The sequence below is a fragment of the Xyrauchen texanus genome, chromosome 6 (assembly GCF_025860055.1).
Source record: "Xyrauchen texanus isolate HMW12.3.18 chromosome 6, RBS_HiC_50CHRs, whole genome shotgun sequence".
Classification (NCBI taxonomy): domain Eukaryota; kingdom Metazoa; phylum Chordata; class Actinopteri; order Cypriniformes; family Catostomidae; genus Xyrauchen; species Xyrauchen texanus.
The window spans coordinates 10,131,063-10,156,830 of record NC_068281.1 but is presented as its reverse complement, the minus strand read 5'-3'; the positions used below and the strand labels follow the sequence as shown (position 1 = coordinate 10,156,830).

Genomic DNA, 25,768 nt, shown 5'->3' with positions numbered 1-25,768 from the left:
CGATTTTGTTTTGGGGTGAATTGAATCACTGTTAATTAGGTATCCTTTACAAGTACACATTACCATCATAAGAGAGAATGTGTTCATCTCAGAGGAACACTCTTACAGTATTAAGTTTTCATTAGGCTATTATGTTACATTTCAGAGTGTGAGCTGCTGTTGTATGCAGTTTTAATTCAAATAAAAACATGTTTTAATCTTTGTTATTATTATTATTAGTATTCATTACATTGTACAATAAAAGCTGAATGCATATTAGGCCATATGTGATCAGTTATATACACTAACAAAAAACTATTCAAATTAGGGTTCTAGATATTTGAGGGAGGCAGTTAAGAGGTTAATAGGGAAGAGACAATGAAATAGAGATAGTGTTGAAACAGTCTTTACTTCATTTTTTTTACTTAACTGCATATCTTGCAGAACACAAAATTCTGAGACAAAACACATTTTTAAAGGTCACATTTGCAGATGTACGCAGAGGATCTGTTTGGGAATAATACTTCTACATTCTTGTGTAGACTTGTGTGACTGTATCAGTCTCTTGTGGCAAGAAACTAACTACTGTATATGTGGTCTATATGTGTGTTTGATAGAGTAATTCTGTAATTAAAATGCTTTGCAACATTATTAGCTCTATCCAATGGCACAAAGAAAAACAAACAATAGTGCTACTCATAATGCAGGTTTCACCACAAATGTATATGCAGATTCTGTACATGTATAAAAATATTTTATTAAAAATAGATGTCAGCACTCTGTACAGTGTAAAAGATGGGAAGGGGATACAATCTTTTTTATATTAACATCAATCTGAAGAGTCTGTGAGATTAATTAAAACCATAGACTATTTAAATATGAAACAATATTCATTTTCTGCTCAGGTTACATAAAATATTTCATCAAAAACACAGAAACGTAACTGGCTGTACATGAAGGTGAGGTCATGGCTAGCATAGTTTGAAAAACAGAAGACCCACACACAGAGACACACCAGAATCCTAAAAACTGAAATATGGAAAATAACGCTTGATAAACTTTTCTCTCTTTTTTTTTTTCAATAATTAAAAAAAGAAAAGGAAAACACCAATTTATTTTTCCACACATTACAATGAGGAGTTCCAGTTTTTTTGACGGAGAACACAGCAATAATATACACATTTATCCATCTTATTAATATGAATGTGTGTGACAGAGGAAGAGGCCTGCTTAACATCTGCTTTCACAAATTTACATTATCATATCATATCAGCTTTTATCCATAATATTATATAATACAATTTCCACAGTATCGCACTGCCAAGCTCTAGTCAAAGTCACTGACAATGTTTTTGCTGTGTAATTGAGCTGCGACTCTATACAGAAAGTTATTTTATTAACGACCATAAATCATAAAATGGTAATCAGGGGTAGGCCACTGAGAGTTATAGCAAACTTGGTTGCTGTGAAACATGATTTACATGAATGAGGGACATAGTTATATCCAAATTATATTTAATTAACACAGAGCAGAACCCAGTGTAGAAATAAACTGCTTGAATCATCTGAATTAAGTCAGATAGGGAATGTAACATGTTTGTGTGGAACTTGCATCAAGCACAACAGATGTCTTCTTTCAAACAATGAGTGAGCAGTTTGTTCCTGTATTTTATGTTGCATCATAAACGATACTAATTTGATTATTTTGAGAAAGATGGTGTTGACAAATATTTATAGCGCTGAAATACATATGGCGAAATAAATACATGGTGCTTTCGCACACTGTGTGAAAAGCACCAAGACACAGGTTGCAGTTGACCTTAATATCCTCAAAGCAATGTTAGCAACTTCTTACAGAACTATTTGGCCAAACGAATGAACAAAAACAATCAAATCCAGGAAAAGTAGAAGAAAATGTAGTCCGTGAACCACTCTTTCAGCAGTGTTTGTGAGTGTTATTCTGGCTTATGGCAATAGATGTCTTTGAGAGCTTTCAGCTCCTCTATGAGAGTTTTGTTCTGATTTTCCAGCACAGCAACACGATTCTCCAAACACTTCACATATTCTTTCTTCTTTCTGCGACACTCACGCGCCGCCTCCCTACAACACACACACAAAAGGACAAAAACAAACACATGCATCAGTAATTATGTTTAAGCCCACACCTACATTAAGATTCCCACAATTTTTGACCAATGAATTTCCATGTTTTACTATGAGCTTTCCAGTTATTTTTTTAAAATCTGTCAAATTCAGACGATTTGTTAAATTATTTATTTAAGAATTATTTGTTAAAAACAGCTAGCAGGCACATTTTACTATACACAAGAGCAATAGCAGGTGTGAGGGTACCTGTTCTTCATCAGGCGGACTTCCCTCTTGCGTGTGACCTCCTCTGCATTCTGCTGCGGGCTGTGCATCGCCCCCGGTGACACTGCCATAACAACGCCTGGCGCTAGCCCTGACGACGGGGAGCGGATCTGATATGCTGGCATGTCTCCTGTGGCAGCTACATGCACAAATACACAAAATTGTATATGCAATTACTAATTTGACAGATAATTCAGAACTAATGAGGGAAAATTTTATAATTTATGATTTGATCTGTAATGTGTTATAATCATTACATCAATGTAATGTGTCTTAAACTCACAAATGAACAATCACCGAGGAAATCATTTTGGGAGTGAAAGGCATAACTAAAAAAAAAATGTTAAAAAAACTTTTACTGATTTATTTGAACACATTTACTCACACTCATGCCATCCCTGATGTGCATGACTTACTTCTTTTGCAGAACAGAATTGAAGATTTGTAGAAGAATATCCCAGCTCTTTAGGTCCATACAATGCAAGTGAATTGTGACCAAAACTTTGAAGATCAAAAAAGCACATAAAGGCAGCATAAAAATAATCCATATGACTTCAGTGGATTAATCCATGTCTTCTGAAGTGATCTAATACTTTTCACTGTACATTTTGCCATTACAGTCTGAAGGCATGATCATAATTTTAAGATGAATTACACTAGTTACACTAGAATGCTAGATGGCACTAGGAAGTGTAATCAAGCCTGAAATCATGATCACCAAGAATACTCCTGATATTAAGATTAATTTATCATATTTTGGTCTCTTCTCATCCAAAATCGATTGGATCACTTCAAAAAACATGGATTCAACCACTGGAGTCATATAGACTACTTTTATGCTGCCTTTATATGCTTTTTTGGATCTTCAAAGTTTTGGTCAACATTCACTTGCATTATGAGAACCTAGTCATACACATCTGGGATGCATGAGGGGGAGTAAATTATGAGAGAATCTTTTTTTTTTTTAACTATTCCTTTGATTATAAGATGTACATGATTATTTGTCTGATGACAAGTCTTAATAATAGCATGAGATGGCAAAATCATGTATGAGGTGGAACGTACAGAAGAGTATGACTTTTACTCCCATAGGAACCTTGATTTTACTATTTTTCCAAAACTATCCCCAAACCTAACCATAGAGTTTTATTATTTACCCAAAACCCTAAACCAGGATTTGAACAAGAAAATAACATTTGTGTACCATGGATTAGGTTATGGCACAAGACAATGGAATCGTTTTACAGGTTATTGCATGCTTCAGTCATTTGTATCACATAAATCAATATGAGAAACCAAATTTGTTCACTGTTGTTTCCTTTCTTAACATAAGATAGGAGGATAACTAAAATCTGATGCATTTATTATATTGATCTGCAATTTTGGTTGTTGATTAGTTGGTACCTATTGTAGTAAAGGTCATCCTTTACTACAAAAGACTATGTTGGATAAGACTATGTCATCTGACTATGTTGAATAAGCTCGAGTTAATACAAAACATATGTTATGGCCTTTATGGAACAATCAGTATTTTTGCCACAAATGGCACAGAAATTACACCTTTGGTCTCTTCCACAATACACGTTTTCCACACAGACATACCGATTTTGACACTTGCTGGAAATAAGCCAATGACCACTTTAATTCATCGGACCAATAAAGAGGCATGGGACACTAGAGTTAACCAATCAGCTGTGACCTCTACTTGTGACCAGGCTTAAAATATCAAGTCTAATTGGACTCATTAGTTTATGTAATGAATCCAAAACAATGAGAAAAAAAAAAGAGCACTACATAAAAGATTGCACACAGAGAGACCCAAGCACTACCAACTTTGTCACAAAGAGATTAAAAATATTGTTAGTAATATATATATAAAAAATAAACTTCATACAAAATACATTTAGTCTACGTAATATAAAAGGTCTATAAAACTGATGCAATATAAAACAAATTTACTGTACGGCTATAAGACATTGTTCCCTAAACAGCAGTAAATGTAATTTAAACAAACTAGATCTGCTTTGACTTGATGCATAATTGTGTGTTATCAGACTATGTGACAAAATGCTGACATCACTTTGTGCGTCGTTGCCCAAACCCCCATCAGATCCCCTCCCTCGGCCCGCTTCCAGGAAACAGACTGACGTCAACAGAAAGCCCCTCCCTCCCTCCTTCTCTCTCTCTGGTTTTGTCTCTCACTGATTCATGTGTGGCATGAAGGCATGCAATATTTGCAGGCTAATTTTGTAAACAGAATCAGTTTCAATGAGTTTTTGTGACTGAGGGAAACGTTTAAACCACATAAAAGGACAGACCAAAAAGAGGCAGAAAGTATTCATCATTATCCCTCTGTACATGCGCTGTCCCAAAGTGTGTAATAAGTTGTGAGCATGATGTCAATGCTAACATCTCTCTTTTTTCAGTCCTAATCAATCATAATATTCACTATATCACTATATATTTACTATTATTATTTTAAATTAAAAAACAATAAATAAAACATTTACCAACTTTTTCAAATTTAGTTGCATCTAACTGACAAAATACATAACTTAATACATGCTTCAGTATGCACACACACACACACACACACACACACACTTTACCTATCTCTCTCTCTATCTCTCTCTCTATCTCTCTCTCTCTCTATCTATCTATCTATCTATCTATCTATCTATCTATCTATCTATCTATCTATCTATCTATCTATCTATCTATCTATCTATATATATAGCTTTGTAATTACACATTAGTGCTAAAACTCATGCTCTGAATGAAATGTAAAACTGTAATAATAATTGGATAGTTCGTTCAACAATACAGAAGCACCAAAGAAGATGCAAGGCAAACTGTTGTCCTCAGTCACCATTCATTTTCCTTGCATTTTTCACCCCATCCAATGGAAGTGAATGATGAGCGAGGCCAAAATTCTGCATATCAAAAAAAAAAATTAAAACATCTTCTTTTGTGTTTTGCAAAAGAAGGAAAGTCATATGAGGGCGAGCAATTGATGACAGAATTGTTATTATTGGGCAAACTATTTCTTTTGATTCTTTGATATATATATATATATGTGCACATTTATTAACTCTAATCCTACCTATAAAAGAAAACTTTTTGCATTTTTAACAACATAATTTTCTTTATTTATGAATTAATTTGATTTCCAGAGTGAGTAAAAGGGCTGGTAAAATCACTCTGAACCCCACTCAACCAGCCCACTACCTTTATGAACTGTTGCCTTCTGGCCAACGCTACAGATCAACAGAACCATCAGGCACAAGAACAGTTTTTTCCCTCAGACTATCTATCTCATGAACAGTTAAAAACAATACTATAATTACATACAATATACAGCCTTGTCAATTATATTATTTAACATATCGTTCCTATTCTGCATTACATTCCCTAGCACTGTATATACCAGATTTGTATTTGGACATACTATACATATATTTGTGTCTTATTGTGTATTTCTATATATATATATATATATATATATATATATATATATATATATATATATATATATATATATACTTACATTTCTATTCACTTTTTATTTTTAATTTTATTTGTATTATCTGTCAAAGTTTCTGTCAAAAATTATTTGTACGTGGAAGCATACTTGGCAATAAAGCTCTTTCTGATTCTGATTTGACCATGCAAAGAAACATGAACATTAATCTAATATCAGTGCCATACCAACTTTCTTGCATAAAACACACACACACACACACACACACACACACACACACACACACACACACACACACACACACACACACACACACACACACACACATGTTGTGTTTCCATGTTTTATGGGGACTTTCCATAGACATAATGGTTTTTATACTGTACAAACTTTATATTCTATCCCCTAAACCTAACTCTACCCCTAAACCTAACCCTCACAGAAAACTTTCTGCATTTTTACATTTTCAAAAAACATAATTTAGTATGATTTATAAGCTGTTTTCCTCATGGGGACCGACAAAATGTCCCCACAAGGTCAAAAATTTCAGGTTTTACTATCCTTATGGGGACATTTGGTCCCCACAAAGTGATAAATACACGCTCTCACACACACACACACTCTCTCTCTTGCTCTCTCACCTGACTCCGTCTCTTCCCCAGTCACTGCCATCTCTATACTGTAGTAATCCAGTTGTGATTTTCTTTTAAGCACTATGTTCAGTATTTTCTTTATATCCTGAAAGCTCTCTCTTTTCCTTCCAGATGGTTCACTGACTGCTTCTCCCTCAGTCCTCAGTGCAGTTTCTCTCTCTCATACACTGTTTCTGTCTCTCTTAGTTTGTGTTGTGACACTTTTGCCTTTAACCCTCCCTCCCTCCCTCTCCTCTCTCTCTCTCTCTCTCTCTCTCCCTCTCTCTCTCTCTCTCTCTTACTCTCTCATACTCTCTCTCTCAGCCAGATTACTATTAAGGGCATTGACATCACTATGACATCACTGCAGTCTCACAGGGAAATAACACGCTGTCTCTGGAGAATGCCCTCCCCACACCCATGTGTACGCGTATGCGTTAAAACATACACAAGCTTTGTAATTACACATTAGTGCTAAAACTCATGCCCTGAAGGAAATGTTGTATTTCTTTGATTTATAAATGTTGACTTCAACTTTTAAGTTCAATGCAGAAGAGGAGAAAAGAGGAGGAGAGGAAGGGGCAGAGAAGTTGTTGAGACTGATATATTTTTAGATCACGATGACTCAGAAGCAAAACAAAAAATGAAAGGATACTGTGCCCATTTCACCTCATAACACTACACAGGCATCTGGAATGGCCATATTGTTTACAAAGATGTAAGTTCAAATATAACTCAAACATAAATAAATAAAATCTGTGGCAACAGGTCTCAAATAATATGAAGCATTTCTATCTGCAGTATTTTCAATAAACAGAACATCTGATTTGGGAGTTTAACTTCTGTTCTCAGATATAACAGTTTTACTTAATTCATATTTCAATATAAAAAATTAATCAGTAGTTTATGATGACTGGGTCAAGCCAAACACAAACACACATGCGCGCATGCCCGCATGCACACACTCAGTGACAACTTAAAAATGTGACTTTTCCAGAAGCAATAGCATTAGTATTAAATGTGTTCTTTAAAGTTCAACGTTGTATTTTCATCCAGCAGTAAACCAGTTTACAAGCCAAAACTATTATATGTGCAAATCTAAACCATTTTCAACCTGAGTTTGTCAAGTCTGTCAACTTCATAACAGCAACACATTTAACCAGTTTTTACTCTGTTCTTATGAGCATATGCTGTTAAGAGTGACACTTCAGCACATAATAAAACAAGTCCAACAAGTTTCCCACAATGCAACCTGTGTTTAGTGTGCCTCCATAATCAGGGTCTTGTATCAGCAAACATAGTTCTTACAGACACATTGTTAATTTGTTGTAACAAATGAAATTAGGACTTGTATAACACATGGAAAAAACAACATTTAATCTATTTCTGTATGACTGACTCTAGAAACAACAGAAGGGGAAAGATGTAGATGAGATTAAATTATTTCATTAAAATTGTAATGGAAAAAGATTTTCTATTAACTGTGTGGCTTGTTTTATTTACCAGTTAAAATGCTTCTATTTAGAATTTTTCAATTTTTTTCACTACAAAATTAAATGATCAGTATTTTCTTTATATCCTGAAAGGATAGGTTGAAATGAAAAAAATAACATGGATTTGAGAATTAATTAGTATTAGTATGTTTTTTGCCATAATGACAGCATGCACTCGAGCGGGCATGGACTCAACAAGTTTGTGCAAAATCTGATGATCCATGTTTTCCCAGCATGGTTTGAGATTTATCCAAAGAGTATCTTGAGTGTTTCAATGGAAGCAAGAAAATCTGACCTTTTGTGCAAAACATGATCATGAATTTTATCATTTTGATTAGTGACTTAGAAATAGTGCAGAATCTTACATTTTTCTTTATTTTGTATCATAATATTTATTTCGTTTTACATTCATTATAATCTTAAAACTGTTTATTTTAAGGTTTAAATAAGATTTTTAATGCCAGATTATTAATACAGTCTCCACACTGTGTGTGCGTCTGAGAGACAGACAGCGTTTCAATGTCTTACCCTGAACGAGCACCTGTCCAGCAGACATCAGAAGCTGTTGTCCAGAGTCCCCGGGTTGGGCCCCATACTGCAGAATAGTTGCTCCAGGCTGCGGTGTGGCAGGGCTGGGGAGAGTCAGAGCCTGAACCCCCTGCAAGGCCTCTCCTCCAGGTCCAGTCAGCTGCACCGCTCCACCTTGAGTGATTGCAACTGCGCCGACACAAAACATTAAAGAGTTTAAGAGTCACACTCTGACTGTTTGTCATGTTTGCACATGATTGTGCTGCAAAAACACCAGGGGCCAGTTGCACAAGCTGTCCGCATAGTAAGTTACAATTTAGCCTAGTTGTGGCGTAAATGGGCACTAAGTCACAATTTACACACTACTAAATGTGTGAGTGTTGCACCATTAAACTTTACACTATGTATAATCGAAATATTTATGGAAGCCTCCGACCACAAGTAACGGATGGAATAAAAATGCAGACTCAATTAATGACATCAATGAGCTCATGTTATGGATGACAGCTTCAGTCCTTTCGACATATATGATGATATTGGCATTTACACTCGTTTACATTTACGGGAGAAAACATTATGTAAAAAAACGTCTTCAGCATTACACCGATCTAACGGTGCACTTTCCTGTGTATGCCGCCAGTGTCAAGTTTCAACATTCTATGTAAAATATTAAAATTAATAAATGTATTTTTTTTCCAGCCTGTTGTATTTATTGCCCCTTATTCATTTTAGATACAGTTATTGTATATTGTTATTTAAATAGGCTAAATATACCATTAATTAAATCTTGAATTAATCTTGTTTTTGTATTGTATTTCAATAGGGATATAATTTATTACAGTTGACAGTTATTTGAGCAAACAAGGTCTGAACATCAACCGAAACAAGATCACATTGAAATTCACGGCATTTTAACACTTCTGTGTACAAATTTGAGCGCTTCTTTTTGGATCAATACAAGTGAACATCATATTATGTGACTATGCATTACTTGCACACAGGTGGTGCAAGCAAATTAAGCACTGACTTAGTTACAAACTAACTAGTAGTTACTAAGCCCTTAGTGTGAACTTTACATCTCAGCTTAAGTGAGTGCAACCCTACACTGGGTTAAAAAATAAGTGTTAGTAAACGTTTGGGAAATATTTGTTGATTAGCTGATGTTTTGGTAAAAAAACAAAATTAACAATACCACCATTTTGTGGGTAATTATTAAACCGATTAATCATATTTGATTAACATTTTTTTCAGGCTTGTTTATAGTTAAGTCCCGCATAATGCACCAAAACATCATTTTTTATGGTTATTATAGTGATTTTGGTTGCACAATAAACTGAATCAGGCATTATATTTATTTTGGGCTCTTGTTGCCTCAGTAAGAAAAGAATAAGATTAAAACACATAAATAAATCGACTTTTAATAACAAAATAATTGGTTATCTGCCTTTTCACCACCTTAATTCTGAACAAAGAGAGAATAGTTTGAGTAATAAATTCAGTCATACTGTATTGCCCTGAGCTGGTCTGGTAAATTGAAGATGGTGCTGTCACCGTAGCAACACTAGAGGAGGGTGGGGCTTCCTCCTCCACTTTGTCCTCTTCCTCAATCTTTGGCACAGCAGGTACATCTGATGACAACTCATTAAAGATTTTCCTGAACATACATAAATAAAAAAAGGAAAAACTATGAAAACAAACAAGCAAAACTTGCAAAAGCCTTCCAGTGAAGAGTAAACCTTCAAACGGTTAGTTCACCCTAAAAGGAATTTTTTTTTATCATTTACCCTCATGCCATCCCAGATATGCATGACTTTTTGTCTTCTGTAGAACACAAACAAAGATTTTTTCAAAAGTTTCAGCTCTGTAGGTCCCCACAACGCAAGTGAATGGTGACCAAAACTTTGAAGCTCCAAAAAGCACGTAAAGGCACCATCAGAAGCCACTTTTTCACCATCGTGCTGAATGGTTCTGAGCATTGTACAGAACGGTTACAGTGACATTTCCGCTGGAGCACGGTTCAGGATAGCATGATTATAAACCGTTCTTGGCCTGGAATTCTCAGCACAGTAAGCTAACATTACTCAACCATACTCAACTGTGCTCAACCGTGCTGGTAGATATGGGTTTAGTACTTGGCGACTCGTTTAGTGTACCTTCATGGGGTAACCGTGCCAACTGGCCCAGATTGGCACAGAAAGGTACGGTTTTGTGACAAGAACTGTTTGGCCCGATGTCTGAAAAGCAGCTAAAGTAATCCATACAACTCCACTGGCTTAAACCATATTTTCTGAAGAGATCCAATCGATTTTGGGTGGGAACAGACCTTTTTCATTATTAATCTTGACGTCAGAAGTCTCCGTGGTGATCATGATTTCAAGCTCGATCACACTTCCTAGCACCACCTAGACTAGCACTCTGTGCAGGCGTCAAGAACTAGGAAGTGTAATCGAGCTTGAAATAACAATTGTGCCTAAAGACTGCAATGGCAAGATGTACAGTGAAATAGGATATACAGTCATTGTCCTTTATGCTGTCCTTTATGCTGTCCTTTTTGGAGCTTCAAAGTTTTGGTCACCATTCACTTGCATTGTACAGACCTACAGAGCTGAGATATTCTTCTAAAAATCTTTGTTTTGTTCTGCAGAAGAAAGAAAGTCATACATATCTGGGATGACCTGAGGGTGAGTAAATAATGAGAGAACTTTCATTTTTGGGTGAACAATTCCTTTAATATCCTCAACTTATTTTTGACAGCATCATCAGCACAGAGGTGTACAAAAATGTAAGATTAAGCTTTAGTGGTAACAGAGATGTTTGATTGGTCACTCATAATTGAGATCACCTGTAAGAAGGTCGTCTGGACAGAATCTCTCTCCTCTTCTGAGGATCTGATGGTGTTGTACCCAAGCTACCAGTAGCAGCTACCTGAAAACATCCACACATAACTAAATAATTCATGTCATTTGGAGCTTTTAAAAAGCACTGTAACAAAGGAAACACTTGATGAATTATACATTACGTTCTATATCAACATGCCATGTGATCGTGAGTCTTATATCTCCTGAGATTTGATTTGTCTGACGTAAGTGTGTGTGAGCACGCAAAAAGATCAGATGCATAATTGACTTTCACACAACTTCAATCTCATTACTGCTACATACTGCTATTCTTACTCTGCATGTACCTATGTCAATCTGTTTCTTCTTCATCCCATTGATCCCAGTATGAGCCCTGTGATTGGTTGCTGCTCTAACTTTCCATAATGTGATTGGTTAAAAACTCCAGATCAAGGAACAGGTGAATGAATAACTGGACTGTGTTTGAAGGACTTGAAATTAAAATGTACCATATTTCCTTTTTTAATGCATGTTATTGTTCTTATTATACAGGATTCAACTATGCATGTTATTCCAAACGATAAAACTGTCTAGCCGTGTCCTAAATGATGCACTATACACCATGCACTTACAATATACATTATACACTAAGCCATGTCCTGTAGTTCATTCATTTTCAAATTGAAATACTATCCCAAATGGAACACTAATGTTTTCTTACTACACAAAAGCACTCACTGTTTTTCAGCTGATGGAGGGGGCGTTTCAGCTTTAGCATGCTGGCCAATCTCAGTTAATCACTTATATCTCAAATAATGTAAAGATTCACACAGCTTGGGGTGATGGTAAAGCATTCAACTCACATTTGAAAGGTGCTGTCTTCACAGATGTTTCGCTAGTTGCCACATTCATCATTAATTACAATTGTTTTGTCAGGCCAGCTTTGTGGCCCCGTAACTCCACCCGTTCCGCTACATAGGGCAAGCCACGGCCGTTGAGTGCATGAAGTGTCCAATGTTCCACACTCCATTTTATCGACTGAAGAAGTGCCTCATCCGGGTACTCGTAGTACACTTCTTTCTGTTGCATTTTCGGTGTAAACTTACTCGCAGTACTTACACTACACTATGCGTAGAATAGTGCAGAAGTGTGCAATTTGGAACGCTCCTTCTGTCTTCGTTATTTTTCATTATAATTCATTGAAATTTCATTAAAACTTGTGCGGCCTCTAAAAATGACTTTTTGGCTGAATTCACAAAATCTCCCTTAATTTTATAACTGCTCCCTCACTACCACCTGTCTCCACTCCTGTTTGGTAACGCCCACTTTTCATGATCCAATAAATTCCTGATGAATAAAATCAATTCTGCTCAAAAAATGTTCTTGTTGAATATATTGTGTCACTCTGAAATTACAGAATTAAAATGGATTGCGAATGTTAATATTGACATTGATAACTTTTAAGCACAATTCAAATGTGTTGCCTAAATAGGGCCCTATGATTTCCGAGATGCAAAAACAGGGATGAAATCACGGAATCCAGTCGTAAAAATAGAATTAACTATAAAATGCAGAATGACAGATTTTTACATATATGGGATGAAATGAATGCATAAATGTGCAGTTAATCAAGTTAAAATTGTGATATGTTCTAGTTTGATAATTAAACCACAAAAGGCTGAGATTTAATTAAGTAAATAAACAGCCTGTATGTGCTGCACGCATGTGTGAACCAGCCGCTCATGCACTGATAACATCACGCACTCTGAGTGTGTGTAGATGAGAAAGAGCCGAGCACTTTATTAACTGTGAAGCGTGCAGCACATGCAGACTATATATTTATATATTAAATGATATATAATTAAATGCAGCCTTTTGTAAATGAATAAGCACATCAGGCCATATAGCAACTACTTTTCCAGAGCTGAGAAAAATAATAAACATCAGTTTTTTCTCCAAAACTTCAAAATAAAAACTCCATTTAGCTAGATGTCTGAAATAAATAAAAAATGTGAAAGAAATATAATTACATCTGTATAGTAAAATTGTATATTTAATGTATTAGCAATAGGTAATACCGGTACTCATTAATAGCGGATTAATACTATGATGCTCTGCTTAGCAGCACTGTATTTGACAAAATAAAAAATCATAAGATAACTCCAAAGTTGGGTTTTGGCTTGTGATGTGAGGATCTGTAAAGCTCTTCATTTGATAAAAATATTGCAATGGTATGTTGAAACGTAATTGCTCTAATCTCACTTGAAAATTACAATTCTTTCAGTTCAAGTGATTAGACAGTTTTTTTTATTATAAAATGTAATTAAACTTTAAAATGCAAAATTCTGATTTTTTTTTTTTTTTATGGAAAACATTTTTTAGAGAAAAAATAAAATGGATTTCATAGGGCCCTACTTAAATAAAAACACGCATATACAATACCTACCTGTACAGTTTGTATTTGAGGAGGCTGTATAACTGATGCCTGAGTTGTCTGAATGACACTCTGCACCTGAATTGTCTGTTCACCATGTAAGGACACAACTGTCACACCCTCATTCACCTGACAGAGACAGAGAGAGTCAGTCTGGTGCTGTTAAACCACATCTTTTAAAACAATAACGTTACATGTTGATTAGCTTTTTTTCTGAAAATGTTTTAAACATTTAAGGGTGATTGCAACTGCATCAGTGTGACATGGTCTTGTACAGTATATTAAAAATATACAGTAAGCCTACAGACAAACAGTCATTGTACCAGTGTAAGACTTGAACCCGTGTGTGTGAGTGAGTCAGAGTCGGACTGTACCTCACTTGTTGATTTCTCTGTTGCATTGAATTCCTGTTGCGCGACAGTTGCGGTTTCCATAGTGTTTGGCCTGGCAACAGCACAGAGAGGAAACGCAAAATCAGCACTCTGCAGAATCAGACGTCACAAGATTTTAAACGGCCTTCTTGATGCAAAAATGTATCCTTTCAGCCCAACGTTTGTCAATCTAGTGGTCAAGAGTATTGCCCGAAATGTGATGCAATCATTAATGAATTTGTGAAATATGGTCACTAAGAAACTGGCAAGTTCTGGTTTTGCACAGTGGATTATTTTTGAGAGTTTAAATGAGAGCAGGTCAGCATATGACAGAGATGCTTTTTATATTAATTTATAATAACACGTTTACAAGTGCAAGAGATCTGGCAATAATAATAAGATGATATAGTCATAATAAAAATAATTAATTAAATACAGTAATTGTTTAAATATAATAATTTCACTTTTGATTTAAAATAATATAATAATGAAAATTACTAGTGCGTCAACAAACTAACACAACATAAGAGAGTAACGGTCGCGCGCCTCGTCATTCTATAAACGTCACTTGGCCAGCACACAAACTTCTAAACTATTCAAGATAACCACCTCACACATATTTTGTTAGTACTCTAAGATTGGTTGCATTGCTGATTTAAGGTCGTATTACTCTAATGTTTGCTGGACTGACATAAACAAACGCGCAAACTTTGAACAGCTCGCGCTTATGTAAGAGCTCACTGTCACGCGGAGAACACATGAATAATACAAACATTCATGGGTTGGGAAATAAACACAGGCATGCGAAAGGCAACTTTAAGCTCGTAGGCAATTCACTTTTAATGTTAATAGACGGACATGGACCAAGTTGCGTCATTCTGAAACCAATCTCAATGCATTTTTAATCTCGCCGACTCTGTATGCAGTTAAACAAATTCGTTTCGCTGATTTATTTATACTTCAGAGTAACTTTGACGGATTATTTGAAACAGACAGAGTCTGAAAGCCTACATGCGTTTCGTTATTTACAGCTTTATTTCATTGTCAGTTCTGTAATTTACCGGTGGTTACACTGTAGGAGCCACCACGTCCGGGACAGCTCCCGTTTACCGCACTTTTATAGCCCATGTTACATCGACAAAGTAGTTGAACAGTAGCCATATCTTCGTCTTCCTGTTCTCCTCTCCATATCCTCTCTGGCAGCAGGTCGACATACCAGCAATAACTTACCCGTGTTTTACGTAGAGAGACTCGTCACTCGTTACGGGTGGAGTGGAGGCCCGACTCGCTGCACACGTAGGGCCCACGTCAGTTCTGATGATGCGCTTGGGAAATGTAGACCATCAACCAGAGGCCACGACAACTCGCGCGCGCGCACGCACGCACACACTGACCGAACGCAGAATAGCTACTCGAGGCGGAGCCTCGTCGGTTTAGGAGACCCCTGTCATCAAAATACCCTATCAAGATGAACGCCATTTACGAATTTATTTCCAATAGTGAATGAATGCATTTGAGAATAGAATTTAACAATGCAATAGATCAATTGTGATGACAAAATGTCCAAAAAGCAAAGCGTTCCAGGTTCTTAGACTGATCTGATTTATGCTAAATATTGCAAATAAATGCGTGAATGTTTTTATTATTATTATTATTTTAAATAAGGTAAAGTTGACATAGGCCTATTTGTCGCTTCTGTTCAAAGATATACGTATAGGCTAAGGTATTCTAAGATGACTTATGAAGTAGCGCCGTCTTGCGATGGAAAGGTGACAAGGCTTTACTCTCCTGACATCGCAAAAAAAAACATTTTAGCCTATTTTAAAGATTCACACTTTTCAATTTCATTATAACAAAATTCCATCAAATTTAATTGTGTAATGTTTAAAAAAATAAAAAATAATATAAATATTATTATTATTTGATTAAATAAGTAAAAATACAATTACAGATATAAGCAATTATGTTTTTTTTTACTAGTTTAAATGAATATTCCTGGTTCAATACCCTCAATCAACAGCATTTGTGCCATAATGTTGATTACCACAAAAAATTATTTAGACTTAATCAACTTACAGCAAAAATCGTGGTTAAAGTGATTTACAGTGACTTACAATGGGGCCAATTTGGAGTGTTTAAAGGCAGAAATGTAAAGCTTATAATTTTATAAAAGCACACATTCATTCTTCTGTTAAAACTCAGGTATTATTTGAGCTTTAAGGTTGTTTAAATAGTTGTTTTCACAGTCATTTTAGGGTTTGTTATGGCAACAAAGTTATATGGCTATGACTTCGCACATGAAAGGTTAGTAAGTGATTTTATCACACTAAAATTATGTTTAATTGACTATTGTTTGTGTCTTATGGCTATACTTTTGAAAAAGTGAGTATTTTAATATTCAAAAATTGTCCTCCATTCACTTCCATTGTACTTACGTCAGTGCCTTACAGTAATGCAGACTTTTGATTTTTAAAGAAAAGGAGAGACGAGTCAAAATATAGTTTTGTAGGAATCAACATTATGCCACTAATGCTGTCGATTGAGCTTAGCTTGTATTGAACCTGGAATATTCCTTGAAATTCCCTTTTTGAGCAAAATAATCTTGTATTTCCGCATGTAAGGACGTAATTTCATACCAAGAATTTATGTTTCGACTTGGACAAATGTAATTACTGATATGGAAAATTAGCATTTTCTCTCATAATTAAATAGCTGAAATCAAGAATCAGCATTTTAACTAGTGAAAATGTAATTAAAGAAATCTATAATTCAAGTCCTGCATATGATTAAATGTCAAAAGGTCTTATACCTGAAACCACTGTAATATTTTGTGCAATTGGATTATAATGTAATTTGTATAAAGCATAATAAGTAACATGTTTGGGCATTTCAACCACTACACCTCTAGCATATCTAACAATGGTTCAAAAGCGTGAATTCTTAATAAATAGAAATTATTTCAATATTAAACCTTTGCATTTTTGTAGTTGTTTTCATGTCCTGTTCATGTTCTCTTTTATGATTAGTTGATGAGTTGAAGAGTTTTTCATGTTGAAGAGTGCTGAAGCTTTCAGTATGTGGTAGAAATCACTCATTATTTAAGTTCAAGTTCTCACTGGGTTTTAGTTATTGTTAATTTACTGGTAGTTTGAGGTCACATTTTGTCACATGTTAATGAAATTCATTAGTCAGTGGTGACTGTATTCGTTGGAGTAGATTCTGTAAGATTGACCCTCCCACGTGTACACCGAATAAGATCGATTTTTAGAACTGGGAACCACAATGATAACTCCTTAATGACACTCACACAAATGAAACAAATGAAAAGCAGTCTTGGGAGTAGACCAGGCCCAAACTTTGTCAGTGAAAACAAGAGCAATGCTGCTTGCTTAAATTTTATTGGTAAGTTGATTACTCATTGTTCTCCACCTCTGCCTGAAACAGTTACATGCATAATGTTTCCCATACACAATATAAAGAGAAAAAAGGGATATAATCCACTGTGATGTTAGTATTTGGGCAGATATGACAAACATGGTTGTGGGGAAGCAGCTTTTGATGACAGCAGCAGCTTTTGAAACAGCTTAAACATAATGGTCCAAAACATGCAGACAGAAACTCACAGGCTGTAATGATGAGCTGAATTGTGTTGGCATCATGGAGAGTAAGTGACCTAGTGTCAGAGAACCCACAGACTTTAGCAAGAAGGCTGGTAGAATAGTTCTCTACTTTAGTGATTGTCAGTAATGGAACTAGAGCATCTGGTCATTCTGCCTCACGCAGATCAAAGCGAGTTTGTGTAATCCTACAGCTGTTCCACAAAGCTTCAATCAGCTGGGCTTGTAGAACTAATCTATATCAGGCCCCGAGCATGCGTGCCTAATGCCACCTGCAATGTTTCTATTTTAGTAGAACTCTGCCCTAGAAGCAGAAAGGTAGCCGTGACACATACAGCCATCCCTTTCTATTTTCTGCAGAACACTAATAAAGTTTTTTAGAAGAATATTTCAGCTCTGTAGGTCAATGCAAGTCAATATGGTAAAAACTTTGATGCTCAAAAAGCACACAAAGGCAGCATATAAGTAATCCATATGACTCCAGTGATTAAATCCATGACTTCAGAAGAGATATGATAGGTGGGGGTGAGAAACAGATCAATATTTAAGTACTTTTTTTACTATACATTCTCCTCCCTAACCAGTAGGTGGCAATATGCATGACAAATGTGAGTCAACAAAAACAAAAGAAGAATGTGAAAGTGAAAGTGGAGATTTATAGTAAAAAAAGACTTAAATATTGATCTGTTTCTCACCCCCATCTATCATATAGCTTCTGAAGACATAGCTTTAACAACTGGAGTCCTATGGATTACTTTTAGGCTGCTTTTATATACTATTTGGATCTTCAAATATCTGGAAACTATTAACTTGCATTGCGAGGACCTAGAGAGTTGAGATATTCCTATGAAATCTCTTTTTGTGCTCTGCAGAAGAAAGAAAGTCATACACATCTGGGATGGCATGAGGGTGAGTAAATGATGAGAGAATAAAATTTTTGTGTGAAATATCCCTTTAAAATACCTTGAATACATATGTACACAACTAAATAGTTATTTTGAGGAAAAAAAAGTTTTCAACATATTTTTCAAGGTAAAGCATTTTTATTTGTGATATTTTTTGTGATGTCACATGATAGGCTATTACAGTATATTTGAGAAATTTTTTTATATTTTAGTCATGAATATGGAGAACATGTCTTTTCAAACAAATGGCAAAATCTCTTATAATATATTCCTTATTAAAAACGAAATGACCTTAACACTCAGTCATAAGGGTGATCTCTGTTGTCAAAATGGACCAATGACCACTGACTTTCATTTGATGGATAAAAGTTTTTGAAATAATAATAATACTATTTTAAAACAACATAAATTCTCTGCGTATATGTTTAAAAATAATAATAATAATATATTATTCCAAACTATTATGCCAACATGTCTTTTTTTTTTTTTTTTTAAGAAATTTGAAAATATTTTTTTATGGGATTATTTATGTATTACTGACTTCGGATAGTCAGTTGTATTTTTTATGTAGGCCTATCTTTAAATAACTTTATAGATCAGAAATTTGTAGCTCAAAAAATTAGCGTCAAGTCACTGACCCATATATATTTGGAAACTTACTCACTGACATACTACGTGCAGATAAACTATGCACATCCTCACCATACACTCACCCAACAGTAGCGGTTGTACCATTCCTCACCGCCAGAGGATGCAAGAAGCCCGTTTCCTCGACTCTCGACCCGACTCAGCACAGCGCGGTTCCCATACACAGAATCCCAAAACACAAAACAGGTGGTCCTACCCCGCCACACAGAGCCTGCCGCCGTGATGAAACCGAACGGGTACCGATTTTAACTCACTTCTGAGTCCCCAAGGTGCAGAACCAAAGAGTATTAATGGTCTGGGCATCAAAGTACGGGAACATTTGATCCAGAGTTTCCCTTAGAAACGGGAAGGTCTAAGGATAGTGGAAACTATGAAAGTCACGGTGTGTTTTGGAAGAACTCGGGTCGTGGTTCCGTGCGGAGACGGCAACGTTAAAGTGCACACGCTCATTCAGCAGGCCACTGTGCGGTACAGGAGAGCCATCGCCAAGGTGAGATGCTGTTACACTGTATCATCTGGTTGTGCTTTTGTAACAGAGTTGCGCTGGACGCAGCCGGTCAGGGCTGCAATATGGCGGTGGAGTAGAGACGGAGTGAGCGGGGGAAGGGATTGGGACCGTCCGGACACTTTAACTCTCCACTAGAGCAGCTTTATTCCCCAATAAATAACAAGTAGTGTGTTTTTGTCCTTTAATATGCTGTCCGGGCGTTCTTTAACATCCATGTTTCCAGCAGACTGCTGGAAACCAGTGAAAAATGGGAGCAAAATGAAGTGTTACGAGAGAGATAAGTTTGCTCCACGATTCAGATGTTATTACCCAAGTGTGGGACCCGTTAGGAAGGACATTGCTTTTAAAAGGACACAGTTTTATGTACATAAACTTCTTGCTTACGCGATGGTTTGCTGTAACGGACATCTGGCTGCAATTTGCGCGGATATACTGTCTTGATATTTTCTTGTGTGTGTCGGAGTGCCCTGTGCTTTGTTTCAATGAGTTGATGAGAGCTGATGCTGCTAGGCTAACACTGAGAACTGATAGATCTTCCAGCTTGACACCATTTAAAGCGTGTGTACTAGTTGCAACAAAGCTAGAACGCTTTTATTATAGGACGATTCTTCAATTAGAAACACCGTTGAAATATTGAAAAACTTTGTTTCATCTATGGGTTTCATCACATGTTCTGGAATAAAGATCCGTTCATGGATCAAACATCAACTGGATCTTGGTATAGTGTATATTAATGGTGTGGATTTTTGATATTGTGTGTTATGATGATGTTTCATTTTTTTTTTCCGAGAATGTTGTATAAGTCTTGGACTTGCTAAAACAAGTTAGGAATTCTTCTGTATGAAATTTCTACACACATGAAGAATTTTAGAGAAATATCTCAACTCTTTAGGTCCATACAATGCATGTGAATGGGTGCCAAACATCTTCAGGGAGCATAATAGTCCATATTATCCATAAGACTCCAGTGGTTAAATCCATGTTTTCAGACTCAATATGATAGGTGTGGGCAGGGGTGAAAATTTCATCAAAATGTTGGGGGGGGGGACAATAAACATAACAATTCTCAAGAGCAATTTTTGAAGGGGACACCAATGTTTTTTTTTGTTGTTGCTCCATTTGCATTTGTATTATTTTATTTCTTAAACAATTATTTTAAGAATACATCATTATATTATTTACAATACACATATTTTTATGATATTTTGGGGGGTCCTGACCCCCTGACCCCCTGCGATTTCCGCCTATGGGTGTGGGTGAGAAACACATCAATATTTAAGTCATTTTATAACACAAATTATCCTCCCTGCCCAGTGGGGGGTGATATGCACAAAGAGTGTGGTTCACAAAAAACAGAAGAAGGTGATATTGAAGGATTATGAGGATTTTGGAGCTTCAGAATTTTGGCACCCGTTCACTTGCATTTTATGGGCCTACAGAGCTAAGATATTCTTCTAAAAATCTTATTTAGGGTTCTGCAGAAGAAAGAAAGTGATCCACAACTGGGATGGCATGAGGATGAGAATTTTCATTTTTGGGTGAACTTGACCAAAGGGGACAGAGAAAACCCAATGGTGACATCACACAAAACAACTATTTGCAACAAAGCAACATAAATAATATTACATAAAATCTAAAACCGCTATACATTCTTAATAACTTTTTTAAATGCCCCCATTTGTTCCCTTTGTCAAAGGAAACATCATTAAACAAGTGCAAGGAATTGTGAGTATTCCCCATAACCTCAATTTTGTACTCAATAGTTTGAGTTAAATCTTAAGTCTCTGGATTGTTTTCCAGAATGACAACATTAGGGTTTACATTGAAATTTCATTATGACATAGAGGTTTATTGTGATGTTACAATTATTATGATGGTGTGTTATGAGGTTATGAATGCATGTTGAGTGATTGTGATGTCACTCATATGATTATGTGTAGTGTCATTGAGTTAGCTGATATGATGATTTGAAGTGGTATATCATATTACGATAATGCAGAGTGTTTTGTACTTCATAACAACTATAGAGTTTAGATGATTTAGCTGTTAATTTGATGGTGTGAAGTGTTGTTATGAAGTAATATTATTTTTGTGTTGAGACAGGCAGTAGCTATAACTAGAGTCATGCTACAAGAGGGCAAGTCAGGCAGTGAAACAGAGACAGACCTTGTCAATGTGTGACCTGCGCTGTCCTTGGTTCAGTTATACTGTCAGTCATTCCATTTGCTTTCCTCCTTCCCCCAAATACTTCTGTTGTTTGTTCATCTTTAGCTAGGCTACATCAAGCTCTCTCTCTCTTTCTTACTCCGCTCTCATTGTGTAGCCCGTTTGCTTTCTAGTTTCGAGCCATTCAGCTGCCCATACTGAAGCAACTGCTCTTCAACACACACACACACACACACACACACACACACACACACACACACACGCACACGCACACACACAGAGAGGCATACTGTGTGAGACTGTGGGGTTTAGGACTGCAACTAACGATTATTTTGATAAACGATTAATCTAACAATTATTAGAACAATTATTGCAACGATTAGTCATTAGCTCTTAACCGATTATTTTGCTTGTTTCCCAAATTAAATGGTTGTATTAAATGTGCTTACTAACAATAAAGAGGAAGAAAATCATCTTTTAAAAATACCTCTAAATGACATTCACTGAATAAAAGGGGGGGAAATACTTTTTATTAAGTTTAATACAGTAAAAAAATTCATTGCAAAAAATCCTATTGCTATCAAGTGTTTTGTCTTGTTTTCCATTTAAAAATGTCTAAAAAAACATCCTTAAAACAAGACACATTTAATTGAGAAGCAACATGTAAGATATTTAGACTTGCTTTAAGAAGATGTATCTTAAATATACAGTCAGTGTATTTTGTATATAAGTGTATTTTGTACTTTGTTATACTTCTGTGAGTGCAGTAAAGACAAAATATACTTATATTCAAGATCTATTCTCTAAAAGCAAGTGTAAATGTATCTTATATGCTGCTTCTCAGGTGAATGCGTAATTTTAAGGATTTTTAGATATTTAAAAATATTTGTATTTTTAATATTCTATTCAACATTCTCAGATAAAAAATTTTTCTTCTGCAGATTAGTTGCTAAAAAATTTATGTTGTTTTAAGAGTTTTGCATATTTATATTGGAAAACAAACCAAAACAAAAAGAAATCAAAAACATATTTTGTTGCAGTGTATAATGGGGCGAGGACTACCCTCTCTCACCTTCCTGTTCACTTCAATCCATCTTTAACTCACTAAAAAATTCTCTCTTATTAATAAAGCTGCATATTGCCAATTTTCTTCATGATAAGAAATGCACAGTGACACATAGATTATGATTCAATAAGTCATGAGCCAAATACATTATAATCTAGCTGCAGCAGCATGCACGCTCGAGGGATGAGCGTCCCCCGCAACAGAGTGTGCATCAGCCGGTTACAGTTTCAATCTCTCCCTCTCAGATCGGGACATTCACGCAACTCATAGAAGAGGCGCTGACCGCACGGAAAAATTACATTTTTGGAGTTTGTAGTTATTTACATGATCTGCTTCCATTTTATTTGAACTTTAATAAAGCTAGAATGCATTAAATATAACTGCAATTAAGATGTAACGCCAGGGTGTTTCCTTTAAAGAAGCTCGACACACAAGTTTTGCTTCAGCGGAGTGGAGCGGCAGCTCCAGCTCCGCTTATTCCACAACAAGATTTCTTCTGTATTTACTTTGTATTTTTGCATTATAATTCACTCATATTTTGCGATCTACATCACCTGAAGCTGTTTGGAAAGATTAGAGTGCATCTGGACTGTGAGCTGTGTAATTCTTCCTCCCCTCAGTCAGGTGCGAGCTGCAGTGCTGCTCTCACGTGTCATCATTAGAGTTTAAAGTGATCTCATGTTACATTTAATTCGATCAAACGACTATTTGATGACGTTGTCGATAATGTTGAATAATCGTTTCAGCCCTAGTGGGTTTCTGTTTTAGAGTTGAACTGTTGTCCTGGATTATTATGCATCAGATTATCCAGAGCTCCAGCACACTTTATTCTTGTCTCTATATATTCACAGAATTTGTGTACAAGCCTGATAATACCAGCACTTAGGAGTGCAGAAAGAACTGCTGAGCTAGATTCACAACAGATATATGGAAAGACATCAATCTGAGACCATTTCAGGGACATTTAACTGTGATCTGGCTGTGAAACTTCTCAGGTCTGTTGCAGAGTGTATTGGCTGGTCCTCAGACGCATGTGTTCATGTACAGTAGAGCAACACCCAGCTGCAGCTGTGCCTTCTGAAATGAATGGGTTCTGCTCTTGTCTAACTGATTTGAAATAGGCTAGCTGCCTAATTTTTTGTAATTTGTAGTACAGTTGAAGTCAAAAGTTTACATACACCTTAGCCAAATACATTTAAATTCAGTTTTTCACAATTCCTGACATTTAATCGTAGAAATCATTCCCTGTCTTAGGTCAGTTAGGATCTCTACTTTATTTTAAAGTCACCATGAAATCAAAATTAAAGTTTAGCTGCTTTTAGTCTATATTTATTCCCTTTAAGGTCATCAATATGCTAGTGTACTTCCAAATGCTGACATGCATGAAGAATGATATGGAAGCTGAATGGATAGTCGGCATGTTGTTTCCAATAATTCTGGTACCTAAGATCGGCCACATTATGCCAACTCACTGAGTAGCGGCGTCTCCTATCAGACAAGTTTGCATCAGCTCCAGCGTGTTTACCTTCCCCTGTGGCGCGACCATATGCATGTCACGTCAGTAGAACGGGTTCGGATACCATATTGAAACCAGGAAGTAATTGTGTTTGCATAATCAGTGACTAGCACAATTTGGAGGTTGCAGCGACGCAACAAAGTTGAGAAATGTTGAACTTTATGCAAATGAAGAGTGACTTTTGGGAGCGACAGCCAATACGAGAGAAGATGGTAGATCTCACGTGATCCTAATATTTTAATAATAATATTAATTGTAAAGAAACAGTGCTGTTTAAATTCTTCATACACGCCACCAGCAACCTAACCGCCAACCACTGGCGACATGCAGCGACAAAGTAGCTGGCAGTGTGAATGCAGCTTTAGGATCGCTATATTGGTGCGGCTGTGACTCAGTTGGTAGAGCGGGTCGGACACTAATCTCAGGGTTGGCGATTCGACTCCCGACCCACATGACTCCACATGCCGAAGTGTCCTTGGGCAAGACACTGAACCCCAAGTTGCTCCCAATGGCAGGCTAGCGCTCTACTCCAAAATGTATGTTTAAATGTCAGTAAAATTAGTCATTCCACAGATCCCTAATTAAAACTTTACTGTCTTTCCAAAATCAAAATCACAAAGCCATCCTGGGATATCAGCACTAAAAATGTATTTATAGGCAGTTCAGTCTGGTTTTACAGTTGATTGTATTATTTTTCACCCAAGCATCTAAAGATTCATTTTACTGTATTCTCGGCTGCACAGATTCAACAAGCTGATATTAAACTTGATTTTAAACATGCGATTTGCAAGCAGTGTCATATGGTATTAATATTTCTAGGTATTCGAAAATTCACTTTGTGCCTCTGCAATTGCAACACATGAAAGAAGAATCACAATACAAAGATCCAATCGAGGCCCTGGTATCATAACACTGTAGTATCACGGGATTCCAGGTAATTCCCAATCCTAGCAACCATGGCTCTGTGCTTCGGGCCACCAGAGGTTTTGTTTTGCCTTCAGGATCATCTTTGCATTTCGATATTGGAAAAAACATTTCTGCTGAACCTTTCAGAAAACATTTGTTGGAATCTTGACTGTTCACTGCCTTGACTTACTGCCTGACATGGGTATTTTTCAAGAACTGTGTTCAAGTAATTTTTCTTTATGGTTGGTGAACCCTCTATTGCCAATTACCTTTCTCCAGTGGGATTGAGCCTGGTATTAGTGTACTGAAGG

The 25,768-nt window shown here is 36.1% G+C and overlaps 2 protein-coding genes across 5 annotated transcripts in view; one reads left to right on the top strand and one right to left on the bottom strand.

The window, feature by feature from the left end:
- Positions 1–378: 378 nt before the first annotated feature.
- LOC127645612 (cAMP-responsive element modulator-like) lies at positions 379–15,504 on the bottom strand. Of its 4 annotated transcripts, none has more exons than XM_052129279.1 (8): positions 15,356–15,504; positions 14,129–14,198; positions 13,767–13,883; positions 11,326–11,408; positions 9,989–10,137; positions 8,484–8,672; positions 2,332–2,488; positions 379–2,079 (listed from the first exon to the last, which is right to left on the bottom strand). In XM_052129279.1, exons 2-8 carry the CDS (start codon positions 14,186–14,188, stop codon positions 1,935–1,937), a joined length of 900 nt encoding a protein of 299 aa, XP_051985239.1. In that variant the 5' UTR covers positions 14,189–14,198; positions 15,356–15,504; the 3' UTR covers positions 379–1,934. The 4 variants fall into 4 exon arrangements, with proteins under 4 accessions (XP_051985239.1, XP_051985238.1, XP_051985240.1 ...); XM_052129278.1 differs by lacking the exon at positions 15,356–15,504 and adding an exon at positions 15,187–15,347; XM_052129280.1 differs by lacking the exons at positions 14,129–14,198; positions 15,356–15,504 and having other exon boundaries at positions 380–2,079; positions 11,326–12,725; positions 13,767–13,876.
- A 3,994-nt stretch (positions 15,505–19,498) lies between these two features.
- The window catches only part of LOC127644715 (partitioning defective 3 homolog), a 122,726-nt gene continuing 116,456 nt past the window's right edge, over positions 19,499–25,768 (top strand). The window contains 1 exon segment of the mRNA XM_052128042.1: positions 19,499–19,785. Coding sequence (XP_051984002.1) covers positions 19,666–19,785 — 120 coding nt within the window. The 5' untranslated portion in view covers positions 19,499–19,665.

Coding starts and splice junctions, on each gene's coding strand:
- LOC127645612 (XM_052129279.1), bottom strand. CDS start 14,188: ATGGAAACCGCAACTGTCGCGCAACAGGAATTCAATGCAACAGAGAAA. Junction 11,409..13,766: donor CTCAAATACAAACTGTACAG/GTAGGTATTGTA, acceptor GGATGTTTTCAG/GTAGCTGCTACTGGTAGCTT. Junction 10,138..11,325: donor TCCAGACGACCTTCTTACAG/GTGATCTCAATT, acceptor ATGTATGTTCAG/GAAAATCTTTAATGAGTTGT.